Source organism: Podarcis liolepis (assembly GCF_965112155.1).
Source record: "Podarcis liolepis genome assembly, chromosome: 9".
In the NCBI taxonomy this organism is placed as follows: domain Eukaryota; kingdom Metazoa; phylum Chordata; class Lepidosauria; order Squamata; family Lacertidae; genus Podarcis; species Podarcis liolepis.
The window spans coordinates 57,259,229-57,275,995 of record NC_139564.1 but is presented as its reverse complement, the minus strand read 5'-3'; the positions used below and the strand labels follow the sequence as shown (position 1 = coordinate 57,275,995).

The window sequence follows — 16,767 nt, the reverse complement described above, 5'->3', positions numbered from 1 at the left end:
GACTATGGGGTTGCGGCACTCATCTCACTTCCAGGCCAAGAAAGCTGGCGTTTGTCCACAGCTTTCCAGGTTGTGGCCAGCATGGCTAAAGTGCTTCTGGCCTAATGGGACACCGTGATGGGAACCAGAGTGCACAGAACGCCGTTTACCTTCCTGCTACAGTGGTACCTATTTATCTAGAGGCAGAGCTAGCTGCTCCAGCACCCGGAGCAGCCCGTGGAGGCAGGGCTAGCCGCTCAGTGCGCCAACGGCAGGGAGTGTCCCAGGGGGGCCACCGCCCACGACGATGTCACACACCCCGCCTCAGGGATGACACCCAGGCAGACCACACCCACTTTCTCCGCCTCTGTTTATCTACAGTGGTGCCCCGCAAGACGAATGCCTCGCAAGACGGAAAACCCGCTAGACGAAAGGGTTTTCCGTTTTTGAGCTGCTTCGCAAGACGATTTTCCCTATGGGCTTGCTTTGCAAGACGAAAACGTCTTGCGAGTGTTCCGATTTTTTTCCGCTTTCCCCTTTTTCTAAGCCGCTAAACCGCTAATAGCCTTTTAGCCGCTAATCCGCTAAGCCTTTAATAGCCGCTAAACCGCTAATAGCGCTAAGCCGCTAATAGGGTTGCTTCGCAAGACGAAAAAACCGCTAGACGAAGAGACTCGCGGAACGGATTAATTTCGTCTTGCGAGGCACCACTGTACTTGCACTGGCGTGCTTTCAAACTGCTAGGTTGGCAGGAGCTGGGACAGAGGAACAGGAGTTCACCCCGTTGCGGGGATTCGAACCACTGACCTTATGATCAGCAAGCTCAACAGGCTCAGTGGTTTAGACCACAACAGTCATTAAAGACTTCCATTTGCTCCCAGTACATTTCCGAGCACAATTCAAAGTGTTGGTGCTGACCCTTAAAGCCCTAATTGGCTTCGGCCCAGTATACCTGCAGGAGCATCTCCACCTTCATCGTTCTGCCCGGACACTGAGGTCCAGCGCTGACGGCCTTCTGGCGGTTCCCTCACTGAGAGAAGTGAAGTTACAGGGAACCAGGCAGAGGGCCTTATTGGTGGCAGCATTGTGAAAGACTTTGAATTGCTCTTATTATCCACAACTGTGAGAAATAAAGTTCAGCTCTTCACTTGCAAGAAAGAAGCTACATTTTGCTGGAGGTGATAACAAGCAAGTCAACATATTTACTTTACAAGATTGCAAAGAAAAGCAAATCCAGTCCCCCCCCCAAAAAAAAATGGAGAACATGGAAGCGTCTTAAAGCTATTATCCCCAAAAAAGGATATGAAAGGAGTTTAATATTGAGATAAAAGCTTTACCAGTTTTAATGGGAAATTAAGAAATGGTAAATAAAAGTTTGTAGTCTGTACCGCCCTGTAAAATGTTAGGAGGTTGGCCAGTTAGAAGTGATCTCAATTCACACTACAGAGGATATTCCTGTTTCACTGTACATCATGCCACAACAAAATCTAGAGTCCAGGATGAGCGAACAGCAACACAATTCCAAAGCAATTCCAGGTATGATATTGTGTGCTTTCCTTGGGCAGAGAGACTGCAGCCAAGGGAAAATGTTTCCAAATCGCAACCAAATAAACCGCTTTCCAACCGGATCTAACATCGCATAGACTATTTTGGGGGACTCGAAATTAAGAAAATGGGAGGGGAGATTCCCCAGAGGAGTTGAGCTTTTGGGGGGGGGGTTGCAGAAAAATTGCTCACCCACCAGACTGGCAATGCTGCTCACACACGTTGCAAAATCAATCTATCCTCTATTTCCTCCCCGACAAAATCAGCAAATTGCCCACCCGATGCCGCAACAAAAGCTTCTCAACACCAGCCCTTGCCACAACCACCAATCACAATCTCCGGCGCCACACATCCCCACAATGCACTACCCATGTATAAGACGACCCAGAATTTTTAAACATGATTTCTGGAGGGGAAAAACCCACCGAGTCTTATGCTACAATTTACCATACTTTTCTGTGTATATCTTATAATGAACAGGTACTGGTTTTGATTTTGTCTTGCTTTTGCTTACTATAAAAAAAATGGAAGATGTAATAATTAGCAGGCTTTCTTTTCCTTTTATCATTTGGATTAAGTTGTATGTCTCCGGAATTTGAAGGTCTGCAGACGACCAATAAGGTGAAGACAGCATTGCAAAAAGTGCCCAAGGGAACATGCTTCAGAAGTGGCGAAGTCTCTGCTTGAAATGGCACCACCTTTATTTGTCAGCGAGACAGACTTCTGAGTCCCAGACGGAGAACAGAGTAGTGCATGGAAATGCAGAGCATCGCTGATCTCAGGGGATGGCATTATTCAACACCGTCTTTTAAAAGTCCACATTCCCTCCCTCCCCACTTTAGAAAGGAATCACCGAGTGGCGAAAGGCAAGGCGACGATGCACATCGAGTCAAGCGGCCCGGGCAACTGTTAAGTCATAGTCTGCACTGGTTGGGCAAGCTCTTGCGATATTACTTTAATCGCGTTGTAAAAGCTGGCGGAACCAAATTTCTCAGCTCCTCTCAGCCTCCACCTGGTCGGCTCTACTTGAGCAATCATGTCTTCATCACCTGCAGGTGAGCAGGGCTGCAACAGAGATTTCTTAACAGCTGTCAAGCAGCCCCACTCCTCTGAATTCCTATCACGTGCTTAGAATTTAAGAGTGCTGGCTAAGGAACTCCAGAAGGAGAGGGAAGTAGGAGAGGTGGCTGGGAGGAGCCCTGGAAAAGCATCTTGAGACCTAGGCAATCTTGAAGTTCCTGCTGCCGCCACAAAGGGAGGTAATTAGCATTTAGGGCCGCTAGGATACAAGAACTGTTTCTTCAGTCTTGCCCTGAGGCTGTACTAGTTGCTTGTTGGGTGCCAAGTTTTAATGGCAAACCAGTTTTTCACTTATTAGCTGTGGAAGTAGATTGTTATCATGGGAATGTTATGAACTCGCTGCTCTGAACTCGCTTCCAACTTGCCATGGATAATTAATGTTTCTATCCATAGCAACAGGAGTTTTGGGGAGGAACGCATTGAAACCAGCCTCATCAGACCAGCTTTGTGCAAGGTAGAATGGTTGCCTCACAGTTTGTGACTTGCAAAGGCAGATTGTTCAATGCGCTCCCCATGCTGGTCAGAGGAGGGATTGGACCCAAAGTCTGTGTGGCTTTGTGTTTTGTTTCAAACGGTAGCATTTCAAACAATGCCTCCAGTATGGCGATGGAGGGCCTGTGACTACAAATCTTATCTTCCTTGACCGTTGGCTGTGCTGGTTGAGGCTGATGGCAGATAAAGAGACGGCCGCCATCTGCAGAACTCGACTTTCCCATGTCTGCTGCAGAAGCACACAAGCAGGGCACAAGAGGTCTCCTTCTGTTGTTGTCACCAGTTTGGATACGGCATTCAGAATTAGGCTGCCTCTGCAAATGTGGGTTCTATCTTACTCAGGGTTGACAAACAGATGGCCTTCAAATCTTCTTGGATTTGGCTCCCAAGAGCTCCAGCCAACATGGCTAAAGGGAGGTGGTAGCCAACATCTGGAGGCTCACCGATGGGGAAGGCCCTACGCTTGGTTACTTAGTAGTAGCTGCTGCTGGGCCTAAAAATAATCAATTAAATTTAATCCATTAGTTTATCTCCTCCCATATTTAACAGGCCATCAGCCCATCCCATGACAGTTAAGTCCATAAATTAATTGTAAGCTCTGTGAATAATTACTTTCTTTGGTCTGCCGTAATCCTCCTGCAGTATTTGCCTTTGGCATGTGACCCCAAGTTGTGGTATTATGGCTTGCCCCAGATGGTCCAGCTTCTCCCCTGTTCAGGTACACATTGCACCAGTTACGTAGCTGACATGCAGGTTGCCCAAGGAGTGCTATTTCTATTCTGGACTCTTTGTGCCCCCCAAATGTTGTTGTTTAACTTCTATCTGCCCCAGCCAGCATGCCCAATGGTCAGGGAAATATTTGTGCGATCATAGACTTACTTAGCAGAGGTGGCACTAGACATCCCTTTGGAATGAATAGGAGTTATAGAGGATGGCTGGTGCCAAAGTTTCCTGTTGCCCCTTCAGTTTTTCCTCATGGCAGGCATCTTGTCTTGGGGTTTGAAAGCACTTGAAGTCCTACTTGATGAGAAGGGAAGTTACTGACGTAGGACCTAGGTAGGGTTATTGCCACTGCACATCTCTCGCTACCGCAGAGATTTTTAAGTGTTTGGCAAGACCTTGAGGTTAATTTTAATTTAGTGGAATCCCGATTTGCAACACCAGGCCCTCTACTAGGATTTCTGTGACTTTTTGGCAACTGCTAAATGGCGGTCAGAATGTGCACCTTTTCAGTAGCATCTCCGTTGTCCTTTGATGGGACTTCCCCCTGAAGAATGAGGATGGAACTCTGAGTGCCCTGTTGAACTTAATCCCTAAGGCAGGAACCGCAACACTTCAGGATGATGCTGACGGGCTTCAGCGCCCTTCATCTGGAGCCAGCATGGCCAATGGTCAGGGATGGTGGGAATTATAGTTCAACCTCTGGAGACACACAGGTACCTCATCCATGCCTGAAAAACTTTTAAGAGGAATTATGGGCCGTGGGGAAAATGCAAGTGAGGGGTTCTATCTCCACATTTCTTCTATGAGGTGCTAACGCCTGATTAAATACCCTTGAGGGAAGCGGGTGGCGCTGTGGCCTAAACCATTGAGCCTCTTGGGCTTGCTGATCGGAAGGTTGGTGGTTCAAATACGCACAACAGAGTGAGCTCCTGTTGCTCTGTCCCAGCACCTGCTAATCTAGCAGTTCGAAAGCACGCCAGTGCAAGTAAATAATTAGGTACAGCTGCTGTGGGAAGGTAAATGGTGCTTCTGTGTGCTCTGGTTTCTGTCATGGTGTCCCATTGCACCACAAGCGGCTTAGTCCTGCTGACCACATGACCCGGAAAGCTGTCTGTAGACAAACACTGGCTCCCTCAGCCTGAAAGCGAGATGAGCGCCACAACCCCATAGCTGCCTTTGACTGGACTTGACCGTCCAGGGGTCCTTTATCTTTTTCTTTTTTTTAACCAAACATCCTTCATCTCCTCGAGAAGGACACCTCCTTGTCCTGATGCCCCTTTTCCCTTCCCCCAGGGAGAGCTCTGGGTTTAAACTATGGATCTTGAAGCCATTGGTATAAACTCTTCCGTAAGCATACTTTTAGAGACTGCGGCAGGTTTTATCTTCTTTTCCTTTGTGTTGATTCCGCCTTGGCTCCTGATTACAATGTAGGTACCAATGGGAGGCCAAGATGTTATTACCGAAGTCCCCACAGCCCTGAAACGTTTGGCCAAGTACATGGTGCGTGGCTTCTACGGAGCCGAACATGCGCTGGCCCTCGATGTTTTGATCCGCTACGCATGCGTGAAGGAGGACGATTTGCTGCTGCTCCTCAGGTATGAGCGCAAGCAACTGCGGACCGTCCTGAACACCCTCAAGGCCGATAAACTTATGAAGCTGCGCATGCGCGTGGAGACAGGCCGCAACGGGAAGAGCGCGAGGCACAATTACTACTACATTAACTACAAGGTGTTGGTGCATGTGGCAAAGTACAAGCTGGATCACATGCGCCGGAAGATTGAGGCAGACGAGCAGCGTTCCACCACCCGATCGTCCTTCAAGTGTCCCGCCTGCTCAAATGCGTACACCGACCTGGAAGTGAATCAATTGTTTGATGCTTTCACAGGTAAACTGCTGCATCTGTGTCGTTTGCTTCTTATCCTTTAGAAAATACGCCGGAACATAAAAATGCACCTCAATTGTAATTGTTTGTGCAGGGAAAGGCCTTAGCTTAGTGGGTATAGAGCATTTGCTTTCCATGCAGAAGTTCCCAATTTCAGTTTCCATCATCTCCAGGGAGGTCTAGGAGAGATTTCTGCCTTCAACCCTGGATAACCATTGCTAGTTAGTGAGAGCCATATTGAGATAGGATCTTATCAAATCATAGTCGGAAGGGACCCTGCAGATCACCTAGTCCAAGCCCAAGTCTAAGCAATGCAGGAATACTGCCGCTGTCCCTTACGGGGGATCGAACCTGCAACCTTGCCATTGTCAGCACAACGCGAGACGTTGCCTGGTGTGCCGCGGGAAAAATTTAAAAAAATTGAAAGATAGCTTCATATCCGGAGAGGCGGCCTTCAGGCGAGTTTTAATTTTAATTTTCCTTCTCCCACTTAATGCCCCACGCTCGCCCGAGCAGCTTGCAGTCCTCGGTAACCACGGTGACCCGAGGGAGGGGAGGGAACAGGGAAGTCGAGGGCGGCGGCGAGCCGCGATGACGTCAGTGGGCCGCGCCGCCTCGCCCTGGCACGGTGTGAGAGCCCCGGCTAGTGGCGCGAGCTTCGGAATAAGTGGGATCCGCGTGCGCGAGACCGAGATCGCGGGTAAGGAGCTCAGCCCTGGGCAGGAGGAAGCTGGGCCGCGCGTGCGGGCCACATCCCCACAGAGAGCGAGCCTCCCCCGGCCCACCACTCTGGGCAGGTCCACTCGCATGAGGGGGCGGCGATGGCGACGGCCGGCAGCTTGCCTGCAATGCCATCCCTCGAGCAGGCGAGGAGCCCGGAGGCTACCAGATGCGAGTCCTCTTTCCCACCCTGCTCGGGAGTCCAGAGCACTTGGTCGCATTCAGGATCTAGAGTGGGGAAGCGGGGCTTGTGTCTGGGCTGGACACATTGGGCTGCCTGTGCCGCTCGACCTGCAGGGAGAAATCAGGGTGGGAGTCACGACCGTGAGGCAGGGCTGCCAAGTGTGGCAGAAGAGGACATGGCCGTCGCACCTGTCCTTAGGTAGGAGCTTCTTCCGTGTCGACCTGCTGCCCTAAAGTCTTGGCTTTTTTCTTGGCTTTTTGGTGGTTGGCACAGAAGGAAGGCAAGGGGGAGGGGAAAAAATTGAAACTTACACTTTCGTGCGTCCCTCCCGGCGTGACGCTGCGCGCTGACGTCACGGGGCTGTAATGGTGGTGTGCCTCGAGATTTTTTTCATGAAACAAGTGTGCCTTTGCCCAAAAAAGGTTGGGAAACACTGCTCTAACCAACAGAGCCATCCCCCATTATGGGTGGGTCAATGGTTTGACTCTGCATAGCTGGCAACCCCATGTTGCAGATCTTTTAAAAGGAGATCTGAAGAGCGAGGGTAGTCTTTGGGTTATTTTTTCCCCATTTTTTAAATTGAATTTATATACCGCTCTATACCCAGGGGTCTCAGGGCAGTTCACAGAATAAAATCAAGATATAAAACCACAAAATATATAATAAGAATAAAAAAAAACCCAATAGCACCCCGCCTCAACAACAAGAACAACAACCACAACAAACACGTTTTAAAAGGGCATAGGATGTAAATCAGATCAGCCAAAGGCCTGGTTAAAAAGGAACATTTTTGCCTGCTGCCTAAAGGTGTGTAATGAAGGCACCAGGCGAACTTCCCTGGGGAGGGCATTCCACAGAAGGGGAGTCACTGCAAAAAAAAAGGCCCGTTTTTGTGTTGCCACCCTCTGGACCTCTTGAGGAGGCTGTAAGGGGCGCATTGACACTTTTAGGCCCGCTCTCACTTAGATAAATTGCCCCCACCTCACTGAATAACCCTTTACTTGAAGGTTTCTTTTTCCTTTCCTCTTAAATTTCTAGCCCAGAGTATCCTGCGGGGGACCTTTGTGAGGGGATAACTAGTAAGTTGGAGTCTCAGTCAGGTTTTCTTTAAATAAACAATAAAGGTTTATTTAAAGCAAGATAGTGTATAACGCAAATGGATTAAACTTAGGTTACTTCAAGAATACATTGCGATTTCACTTTAATTCGTCCTCAGTTGTTTTTGTGTTATAGGTTTGGTTCCTTTATATGGTGATACTTTCTTTCAGTTATCCACCCCCTTTAACACTCCTGCTCCTGAGGTACTTTTAAGTAATAGACCAAAGGGCTCTCCACACCCCTTTATTCTTTTCCTTAGAAGAATCTCTCCCTTCGCAACTAGATTTGAGTCCCAAGTAGGCTGTTCTTTTCCAGCTCCTACTTGTCCTGGCTCAACCTCTGCCTCCCAGTAAAATTCCAGTCTTTTCCTCCTACAGGCAGCGGCGTAGCGTGGGTTGTCAGCACCCGGGGCAAGGCAAGTAATTTGCGCCCCCTAACCCCTAACCTGCCGCGTCAGGTGATCTGAGGCGAGTTGCCGCTGGCGCTGCCGCCCAAACGACGCCGCTTGCCCGGAGGAGGAGGAGGGCAGAGAGGCGAGGAAAATGCGACATGGCCCAGCAGCTGCAGCAGCAGCGGGGCTGTGAGGAGGGGCTGCCTGGCGCGCCCTCCGCGGCCCTGACACGCGGGGACCGCGGCGAGCGCTGAGAGCCGCTGCCAGCTCGCCGTTTCCACGAGACATGGGGCTCTGCTACAGCCTGCGCCCGAGGCTCTTCGGTGACTCCGGAGGCGGCGAGATCGCCCCCCCCCCAGATGTTGCGCCTGGTGCGGCCGGCCCCCCCTGCACCCCCCACGCTACGCCACTGCCTACAGGACAGCACACTCTGTCCTTCATAATATGCTCAGAGTGGAAGTTGTTTTTCCAGAACCAACTCTTTCTCCCATTCACTCTTTATACCTCAACCTATCTCCTTACCTATCTCCCAACCTCAAAACCAACCCTCTTCACTAACTCTCTACAAATCCTCTCCTTTTAATCTGTCCTTTCTGGAACCACGGCCATTCAGAGGCTGCCATTCATTAACCATTTGCTGGCAGGGGAAAAAAAGAAAGGGGAAAAAAACACTTGTTGATCCAACCGGTCCAGCAAAACCAACTTTTTCATCACAGAGGCACATGAAGAAAGGCCTCAGAAGATGATCTCAGGGTCTGGGTAGAGGCGGTCCTTGAGGTATTACGGTCCTGATCTGTTTATGTGCTGGACTTTAGATTTCTGCCTCAATCTGCTGAGGCCCTGTGGGCCCCTCTAGAAGTTGTTGGACTTCCATTTACCTGAGCCAATGTGGTCCATGACTGGGGAGGGTGAGAGCTAGAAATGAACAACATTTGGAGAGGCCACAGGTTCCCCCTCCCATCGCCTCACCTCTGTTTATGTGTCAGGGACATTTCGTTGCACCTACTGCAATACTGAAGTTGAGGAAGATGTGTCTGCGCTGCCCAGACGGGATGCCCAAACTCTGCTGGCCAAATTCAACCAACAGACGGAGCCCATCTTTGAGTTGCTCCGTGAAACGGAAGACATCGTTTTGCCATGTGACCTCCTTGAGCCCCAGCCTACAGAAATACCGGAACTAGCAAAAAGGTAACATGTCGTTAAACTTATCAAGCTCCAAGCGAAATAATAGCATGAAGTAGAGGTTGATGAGTTGAACAATTTTGGGGTGGGGGTGGAGAACTGTCATGGTTTCCCCAACTAATTTTGTACCTCGGGCTTGCCTTTCTAACTGGAATAGGCATCAGCTCTTCTTTCGTAGCATCGTACCACGAGACTCGGATGATTATATATGGGTGATTATATATGCGATTGGACTAGGATGGGTGGAATAGTCCGACCCCACTTCTGCAAAGTGGAATGAAATCTGTGTATTTCACCCCAACTCTGGTGTGGTTGTGAAAACCAGAATGGCTTCTACATGGGAAAGCTCTCTACATACGTATTTCCTTTAGGAAATGAGGCACAGCAGAGACTGTGGTGTCTTTATGATATATGGTTTATTTACATACATTTGCACCCTGAGCCTACGATGGAGGGGTTCACAGCATCAACACCCCAAGGGTCTTGTTTCTCCCATGGCCACAGCCTTGGATTCAAGCCGAAATCAGCCACGACTTCTTGTCTGCCTTTCCACCTTGCAGCTTCCCCCATTCTAGCTTCTAGGTCACATGACAGTCAACTCTTGCTTTTGTCCTTCTCTTTGTCTAACAGCTGGAGAAGGAGATCACGCATAGGAGCCAACTCCTAGGGGCCGAGGTCCCTTTGCCCCACCCCACCCATAAAATATTTGAAGGGGCCGAGCCTCCCTCCAAGTTGATGGGCATTGCCATTCAAATGGTGTGGGGCAGGGGTTTCCTGCCCCCACCCCCAATATTTTATTCAAGTTGGCACCATGGCCCCACCCATTTGCTGTCTGGTACAGAGCTGCCTTTCCTTTATTCTCTCTTAATTGCCTGTCCCATGCCACCCTACCCTGAGGCATTCACCTCATGAGGAAGCCATCCTGAATGATATTTTAACACTTGCTAGGATTATAGAGATTAGAAGTCTGGCACCCACAAGCTCATAACAGTACTCCTTGCCTTTCTTGTACCTTAGGCCACTGTTTAGTACTTGTTGTCACGGCACCAAGTAGAAAAAAGCATGGCATGACCGCCATGCGGCCTGACTTAGTTCCCCCCACACACAATAAGGAAAAACTGAAGTGGGTTGTCCTGCAGCCCGGCGAGGCACCCCCTCCCCAGCGTGATTCAGCTCAAAAAGGTTGCCTTATGGCCCTCTTCTGCGGGTGGCAAAACAGCAGGCCAGCCTAGCGGCCCAGCTGAGGCCCGCGCCACATTTTGGCCAGCAACACCAGTGGCTGGCAGCAATGCCACCCCCCAGCTGCAAAAACAAGCAGGTCGTGGCTGCTGCCTAGCTGGGGCCTGTGCATCCCGCTCGGGTCGGCAGCAGCAGCTTCAACAAACCACAACAATAAGCCTCAACAGACAAATTAAATCATAAATCTCAACAGAGCCTCCTGGGTCAGCAGGGCCTCCTGCGGGGGCAATGCCGCCCACCCCCGCCGCTGGGAAAAGGGACTAGGCCGCGTTTTGAGGCCTAGTCAGGCCTGTGCCGCCCTCCACGGCTGGCAGGCAGTGGCGGGGGGCAATGCCGCCCCCCCCCCGCTGCTGGGAAAAGGGGACTAGGCCGCATTTTGAGGCCTAATCAGGCCTGTGCAGCCCTCCTGTGCAGCCCGCTGGGAAAAGGGGATTGGCCGCGTTTGCGGCCTAGTCAGGCCCGCACCGCCCCTCCTGGTGCCCCCCCGCCTGTCGCCCAAATGCAAGCAAAATAAAGAATGCTGGTTACTTACCTCAGTCCGGCCGCCTGGATACACTCCTGATCCTGATCTTGATCCCAGAAGGAAGAACAGCAAAAGAGGCTTTAGCTCAGGGGTCAGCCTCTTTTCTTTTGGCCTTAGGCCCACCCCGGCCGGCCGGCCATTGTCCTCCCTGGCCGAGGGCGGGTCAAAGGCCAGCTCAAGCAGGTGGGTGGCACCTGCCCAGGTGAGCCTCGCTTGGTGCCGCAAACCCCGCCCACCTGTGGGGAAGGGAGGGCGGATATTGTCACGGTACCAAGTAGAAAATAGTGCCCAGCCCATAATTGCTTCTGTCCCCACAATATGGAAGACATGCTGCTAGCCCCGATTCCAGTTGAAGGTAGAACTCTGCCCCATCCCTAGAATAGGGTAGCACCTTTCTGAGCAGAGGAATACTAGGCATGCCTGCTCCCCGGTTAAGTGTGTATAGCGATTGTAGCTACGAAAGGCACAATAATAATTCCTAACGGTGTAGTTTTGAGATGAGGTTGTTCAATTGTGTGGGCAATAGCCTTTTAATTTAGGAATATAAAAGAGATTCACAAAAGACTGTTCTGGCCTCCATTTCTGAGATTCTCGTACGTGAACTTTTATAATCACAAATAAAGCACTTCTTAGATGAAAAAGGCCTTTCAACCTATATCTGGTTTGTCCCTTACAACAGCCCTGCAAAACAGGGTTGCTACAAAGCAGGGTGTTTTCTCAGCCGGAACTCACTGGAACTTGGTTCTGGCACCTTTTAGGTCTGTGCTATTGCCATTATAACAGAACAAGGTGAGTTCATGGTAAGTTCCAGCACCTCTTTTTCTAGAAAAATAGCACTGCTACTAAGCCATACTAGAGTTCTTAACAAGGAGTAGTAAATAAATTGTGTTCCTTTATAATTTGCTGGCTACCTTGAATAAATAAGCTAAAACAATATTCAGGGGGGCAGAACAGGAGGGTCTTCTTCCAATTTAGACCCACCGAAGTCAATGGGACTTAGATTATAGTTGTGATGTAACCCTATTAAATTGCGGTGTGGGGAAAGTATAACTTTGTCTGAATCAGGGCCGCACACTTAAAATATTCATGTCTATTAAGCAATACGAGAATGTCAGTGACAAGACTAACGTGTACATTTTTAGCTTGGATAAGAATCCATGTTCAAAAACTGAGCTGCCTCGTTGCCCTAAGAAATGGGCCGCCAGGAGTAATACCAGGAACATGTATGTCCAGAACGTTGTTATTGACATCCAAAAGTCTGGACTTAAGAAGAAAGCAATGGTCAAGGCAGTCAAAGGACAACCTGTATGGATGACCCATTGTACCACAAAGGGGACCTCTTCAGCTGTGGCTTCTACTAGTGTCGGTGAGTCCATCTTCCAAGAATATTATTCACACCTGCTGTTAAAAAGTGCTCCATTTCCATGCTGTTTGCACTTCCCCTTTGGAGGTAGCTGAACTATTGCTGTTCCTCTGTCAGTCGATCCCCCTTTCCCTTGCATTTTGGAACAGGGAAGCTGTAGGGCACCACATTTGCTTAGCTAAGGAGTCCCAGATGTTGTCGGTACTGAGAAGGACACTTCGCCCTGGCCAGACTCTGCTCCCCAGTGTTCAAACCAGTTTTCATACCCAACCTCTAAAGCAGCAGTACCTCTCAAGCAGCATTTGGTTAGGTGCAGATACTCGAGAGCAAACAGGAGTCAATGTAGCGGCAAGGTAGACATCACCAAAGCAGTCGTTTGCCATCGGAATTGTGGACTAGTTGCGTTGTTGTTGTTTAATGCTTACAGCCAGTGGCCACCGCACTATAAATCCTAAAACAAAATAGATGTACAGTGGTACCTCGGGTTACATACGCTTCAGGTTACATATGCTTCAGTTTACAGACTCCGCTAACCCAGAAATAGTACCACGGGTTAAGAACTTTGCTTCAGGATGAGAACAGAAATTTTGTGGCGGTGGTGGCGCAGCAGCAGCAGCAGCAGCAGCGGGAGGCCCCATTAGCTAAAGTGGTGCTTCAGGTTAAGAACAGTTTCAAGTTAAGAACGGACCTCCGGAACGAATTAAGTACATAACCAGAGGTATCACTGTAAATGATGCAGTTGACCCAGGAGGAAGTTGCAAATGGTCCACAACTAAAAACGATAAGGTTGACTTAACCAGTAGCAGTAGGTGGTCCAGCATAGGTCTTGCTCACCTGCCTTCCCCAGCTGTGTTACAGCCAGTTTTGGAGAGGGACAAGGTGCCGAGTGTGTTGTGGCAAAGGAGGATTGGGTTGGCTCCGTTGCGCTGACACAGATTTGAGCTCCTTGTGCTTTGCCCTGCTTTCTCTTGGCAAGCAGCAGCAATGAAAAGGCTGGTGAATTGCAATTGGCTGCAACTGCTGCTGTTGCAAGAGGAAAGTGTGAAGACACTTCATGCCTCTGCTTCAAGCATCCCATTCCTGGAAAACACCAATAAATTAGTGTCAAGCTACGGTTGCTCAATTGTGAAAGGGGCACACCCAATATGATCATCATTCATCTGAGGAAACTTTAGGGTGCATAGCCAACTGTGGCAAAGTATGCAGCTTAAGTTGGCAGAAAACTATATTTACTTGGTCGGCATTTGCTTTCTTTTCTTGACCGCCTTCTCATAAATTACAGGGGCGGTGAATATAGATTAGTCCAATTCCAGAGTAATTGAGTTGCTACGGGTTTTGCCACAGCTAAGGTCTTATTTATAGGAATGATGGTTCACTGAAGCCTGACTTAAAAAGGTAAAGGGACCCCTGACCATTAGGTCCCGTCGTGACTGACTCTGGGGTTGTGGCGCTCATCTCACTTTATTGGCCGAGGGAGCTGGAGTACAGCTTCTGGGTCATGTGGCCAGCATGACTAAGCCGCTTCTGGCGAACCAGAGCAGCACACGGAAATGCCGTTTACCTTCCCGCCGGAGCGGTACCTATTTATCTACTTGCACTTTGACGTGCTTTCGAACTGCTAGGTTAGCAGGAGCAGGGACTGAGTAACGGGAGCTCACCCCGTTATGGGGATTCAAACCGCCGACCTTCTGATCGGCAAGTCCTAGGCTCTGTGGTTTAACCCACAGCGCCTACTCAACGCTAAATTACTTTTATTAACTAACAAACTTTTCTGATAATAAACCCTGCTTTTACAAACTAAAGCCCGGTTGCTTTGATGTTTCACAGTACTCAGGGGGGTTACAGAAAAAGATATCCCAATATCTTGAGCTTCTTCCCTTTGAAGGACAAACACAGTTTCAACAAGGGCATTCACCAGCTACGAGATTGGACTTCCATCTGTACCTCTGGGTAGCAGAACTCTGACCTGCTTCAGAGGCACTCTGTGTCTGCACAATTCAACTTTTCACTGGGGACTTAATTAAATAAATGAAAAACAAAGCACTGCCCGATTCCTTACCCTGTGGAATCTAGAAATGGCTATTACAAACTCTTTCCCCTCCTCTCTGTAGCCACTGCAGTCTCTCCAAAGGGGACTAAGTCAGCTTCCTGAGTGTAACCTGACCCCATTAGATCTAGTGCCTTCTGGAACAAGTTTTGCTCTCCATTTGGATGGTAGATTAAACATGGTGAAGAGCTACTTAACTGTATTTCTCCCCCCCCCCCACTAGAAATGCCTAAGGATGTGGCAGACTCTCCCAAGAAACCTTCCATTAACAATGAAGTACTAAGGACTCTACTCATCCACGAGTCAATCCCTTTCTCTGTTTCGGGAAAGACCCCTTGTTTTGACAAAAACGGACCTCAGCAGTCAGAAAGCGACACCAGTGAGTCCGAGGAAGAGGCCAAACCAACTGCAGTCAACACCACCGGCAGTGGTCTAGAAAATGATCAGGAGCCAATAGTTCTAAATCCGACCGTAATTGTGGCTGGACGGCCACACTTATACAGCGAAGTGAGTGAAAACCCAGAGCTGGTTTCATTTATGACAGATGAAGAGCGAGATGCCTACATTAAAGTTGGGCAGGAGGTGTTCCACTCTGTCTTTGAGTAAGCACATGAATCAGGTTGATGGCTTGCACGAACCCTTTTGTGCAAATGGAGGTGAAAAGGATACAACCTACTGTACTTTTTGTTTAAGAATGGCATTTGAGATGTCCATTATAACAGTCGATTTGTTTTCTGTTGGAAGATTAACTGACTATCTAAAAGTCAAGCGAGGTTGAGTCTATTATTTTGAAACGAGGAGTGTTTACTTCTGCATTTTTGTTAAAAAAAGAGAGTTGTAAATCCAAATTGTATGAATTGTAAGAGGATATATATGCCTTGCAAGCTTAAGGTTGGAATCCTTTTTAATTCTCAAGGAAACCTACTAAGCAAAAATAGTGTTATGTCCAGAAAACCTCCAACATGGCGATTGTCCAGTTAGCAGGTTAGTTTTTTTGGTTTTTTTAAAGCACATCAAAGTTGCCTTCTCTCTGCAATGAAGAGATCAAGACTCTCTTTGAGTTGTAGCCATTAGATGCTGAGATGCTGTGCTTGGCTATGGCTTAGGGGGTTGGGAGAGCAAAAAATGCTGATGGAAAGTGGCCTTTATGGAGTCCTGTGATAGCTACTAGCTGTGCTTCCAAGGAAATTCACTGTCTCCTAAATGGCTATCAGTTGAGCAAGAGATTCTGCCATTTGCTCTAATAACTAAAAAACAGGTCAGACATCAACTGCCCTGCAAGAAGGCACACAGGCTAAGATAATATCAGGGCCTACCCAATTGAACTCAGTGCCACTGTCCCCCTGCCCACAGTGGCGTAGCGTGGGTTGTCAGCACCCGGGGCAAGGCAAGTAATTTGCGCCCCCTAACCCGTGGATTTGCGCCCCCTAACCCGTGGATTTGCGCCCCCTAACCCTAACCCCCAGATGTTGCGCCCGGTGCGGCCGGCCCCCCCTGCACCCCCCACACTACGCCACTGCCTGCCCAGCCCAGTGACCAGTTTATGTTTTACATCGTCTACTTGATTTGATATTTAGAAATTGTAAGCTGTCCTGGGGGCCTTGACAGAAAGGTAGTTATAAATGCTCTGTATGCAAGCATGTCTGTCTAGGTCTGTATGTATTTGAATAAGCAGAAAGGAAAGGATATACTGTAGAATAAACTCCACAACCCACATTAATTGGCAAGTTGTTGTGTTTTTTTTAAGTAACCCTCCAGTAATACCTTTGAGGATTTTGTGAAACATGTAGTGCTGGCTTAACATTTTGCACTGAAGTATCAAACAGCATCTTCACAAGCTTACATACTTTTATATAAAGATATAATTTTTTATTAAATATTTTCTTGATTTACAAAAGTGCATGGCCTTGTCTTCTTCAGGTTGTACGGTCTTTCTTACAAATCAGCTATGTTTGTTGTGAGACCTTAGTGCTGAGTACAGTATAAGGTTGGGGAAGGGGGAATGGTGAGACCTATATTTTTTGGCAGTGTACGTGTGGGGCTTTGTGTAAGCGTCAACTGGGTAGGTTCTCTTTCTCTTTATTACATTTCCTTGGAAGTAAGAGGTATTGGGGGGCAGGGTGTGGTTGGCTGTCTGCATTGGGGTTTGTTTACATATGGGGGGAGATTGTTGGGTCAGGTCAGCCATATTGATTCATATGCTGTCGGTGGATTCTTGTCTTGTTGGGCTGTGTATATGTTAAGAGGGCAGCCATATTGGGGTAAAGATATCCTATTTGTCACTGTGTCAGTTTATTGGTTAGCTTTTCTAGTAAGGCT

At 48.7% G+C, this 16,767-nt stretch overlaps 1 protein-coding gene across 2 annotated transcripts; it reads left to right on the top strand.

Moving 5' to 3' along the window:
* The first annotated feature begins 2,387 nt into the window (after positions 1 to 2,387).
* On the top strand, positions 2,388 to 15,800 carry LOC310686346 (general transcription factor IIE subunit 1-like). Of its 2 annotated transcripts, none has more exons than XM_083460058.1 (5): positions 2,388 to 2,579; positions 5,251 to 5,704; positions 9,081 to 9,282; positions 12,181 to 12,404; positions 14,672 to 15,800. In XM_083460058.1, exons 2-5 carry the CDS (start codon positions 5,257 to 5,259, stop codon positions 15,052 to 15,054), a joined length of 1,257 nt encoding a protein of 418 aa, XP_083316184.1. In that variant the 5' UTR covers positions 2,388 to 2,579; positions 5,251 to 5,256; the 3' UTR covers positions 15,055 to 15,800. The 2 variants fall into 2 exon arrangements, with proteins under 2 accessions (XP_083316184.1, XP_083316183.1); XM_083460057.1 differs by having other exon boundaries at positions 2,388 to 2,783.
* The last annotated feature ends 967 nt before the right edge of the window (positions 15,801 to 16,767 follow it).

Coding starts and splice junctions, on each gene's coding strand:
- LOC310686346 (XM_083460058.1), top strand. CDS start 5,257: ATGGGAGGCCAAGATGTTATTACCGAAGTCCCCACAGCCCTGAAACGT. Junction 5,705..9,080: donor ATTGTTTGATGCTTTCACAG/GTAAACTGCTGC, acceptor TTTATGTGTCAG/GGACATTTCGTTGCACCTAC. Junction 12,405..14,671: donor TGTGGCTTCTACTAGTGTCG/GTGAGTCCATCT, acceptor CCCCCCCACTAG/AAATGCCTAAGGATGTGGCA.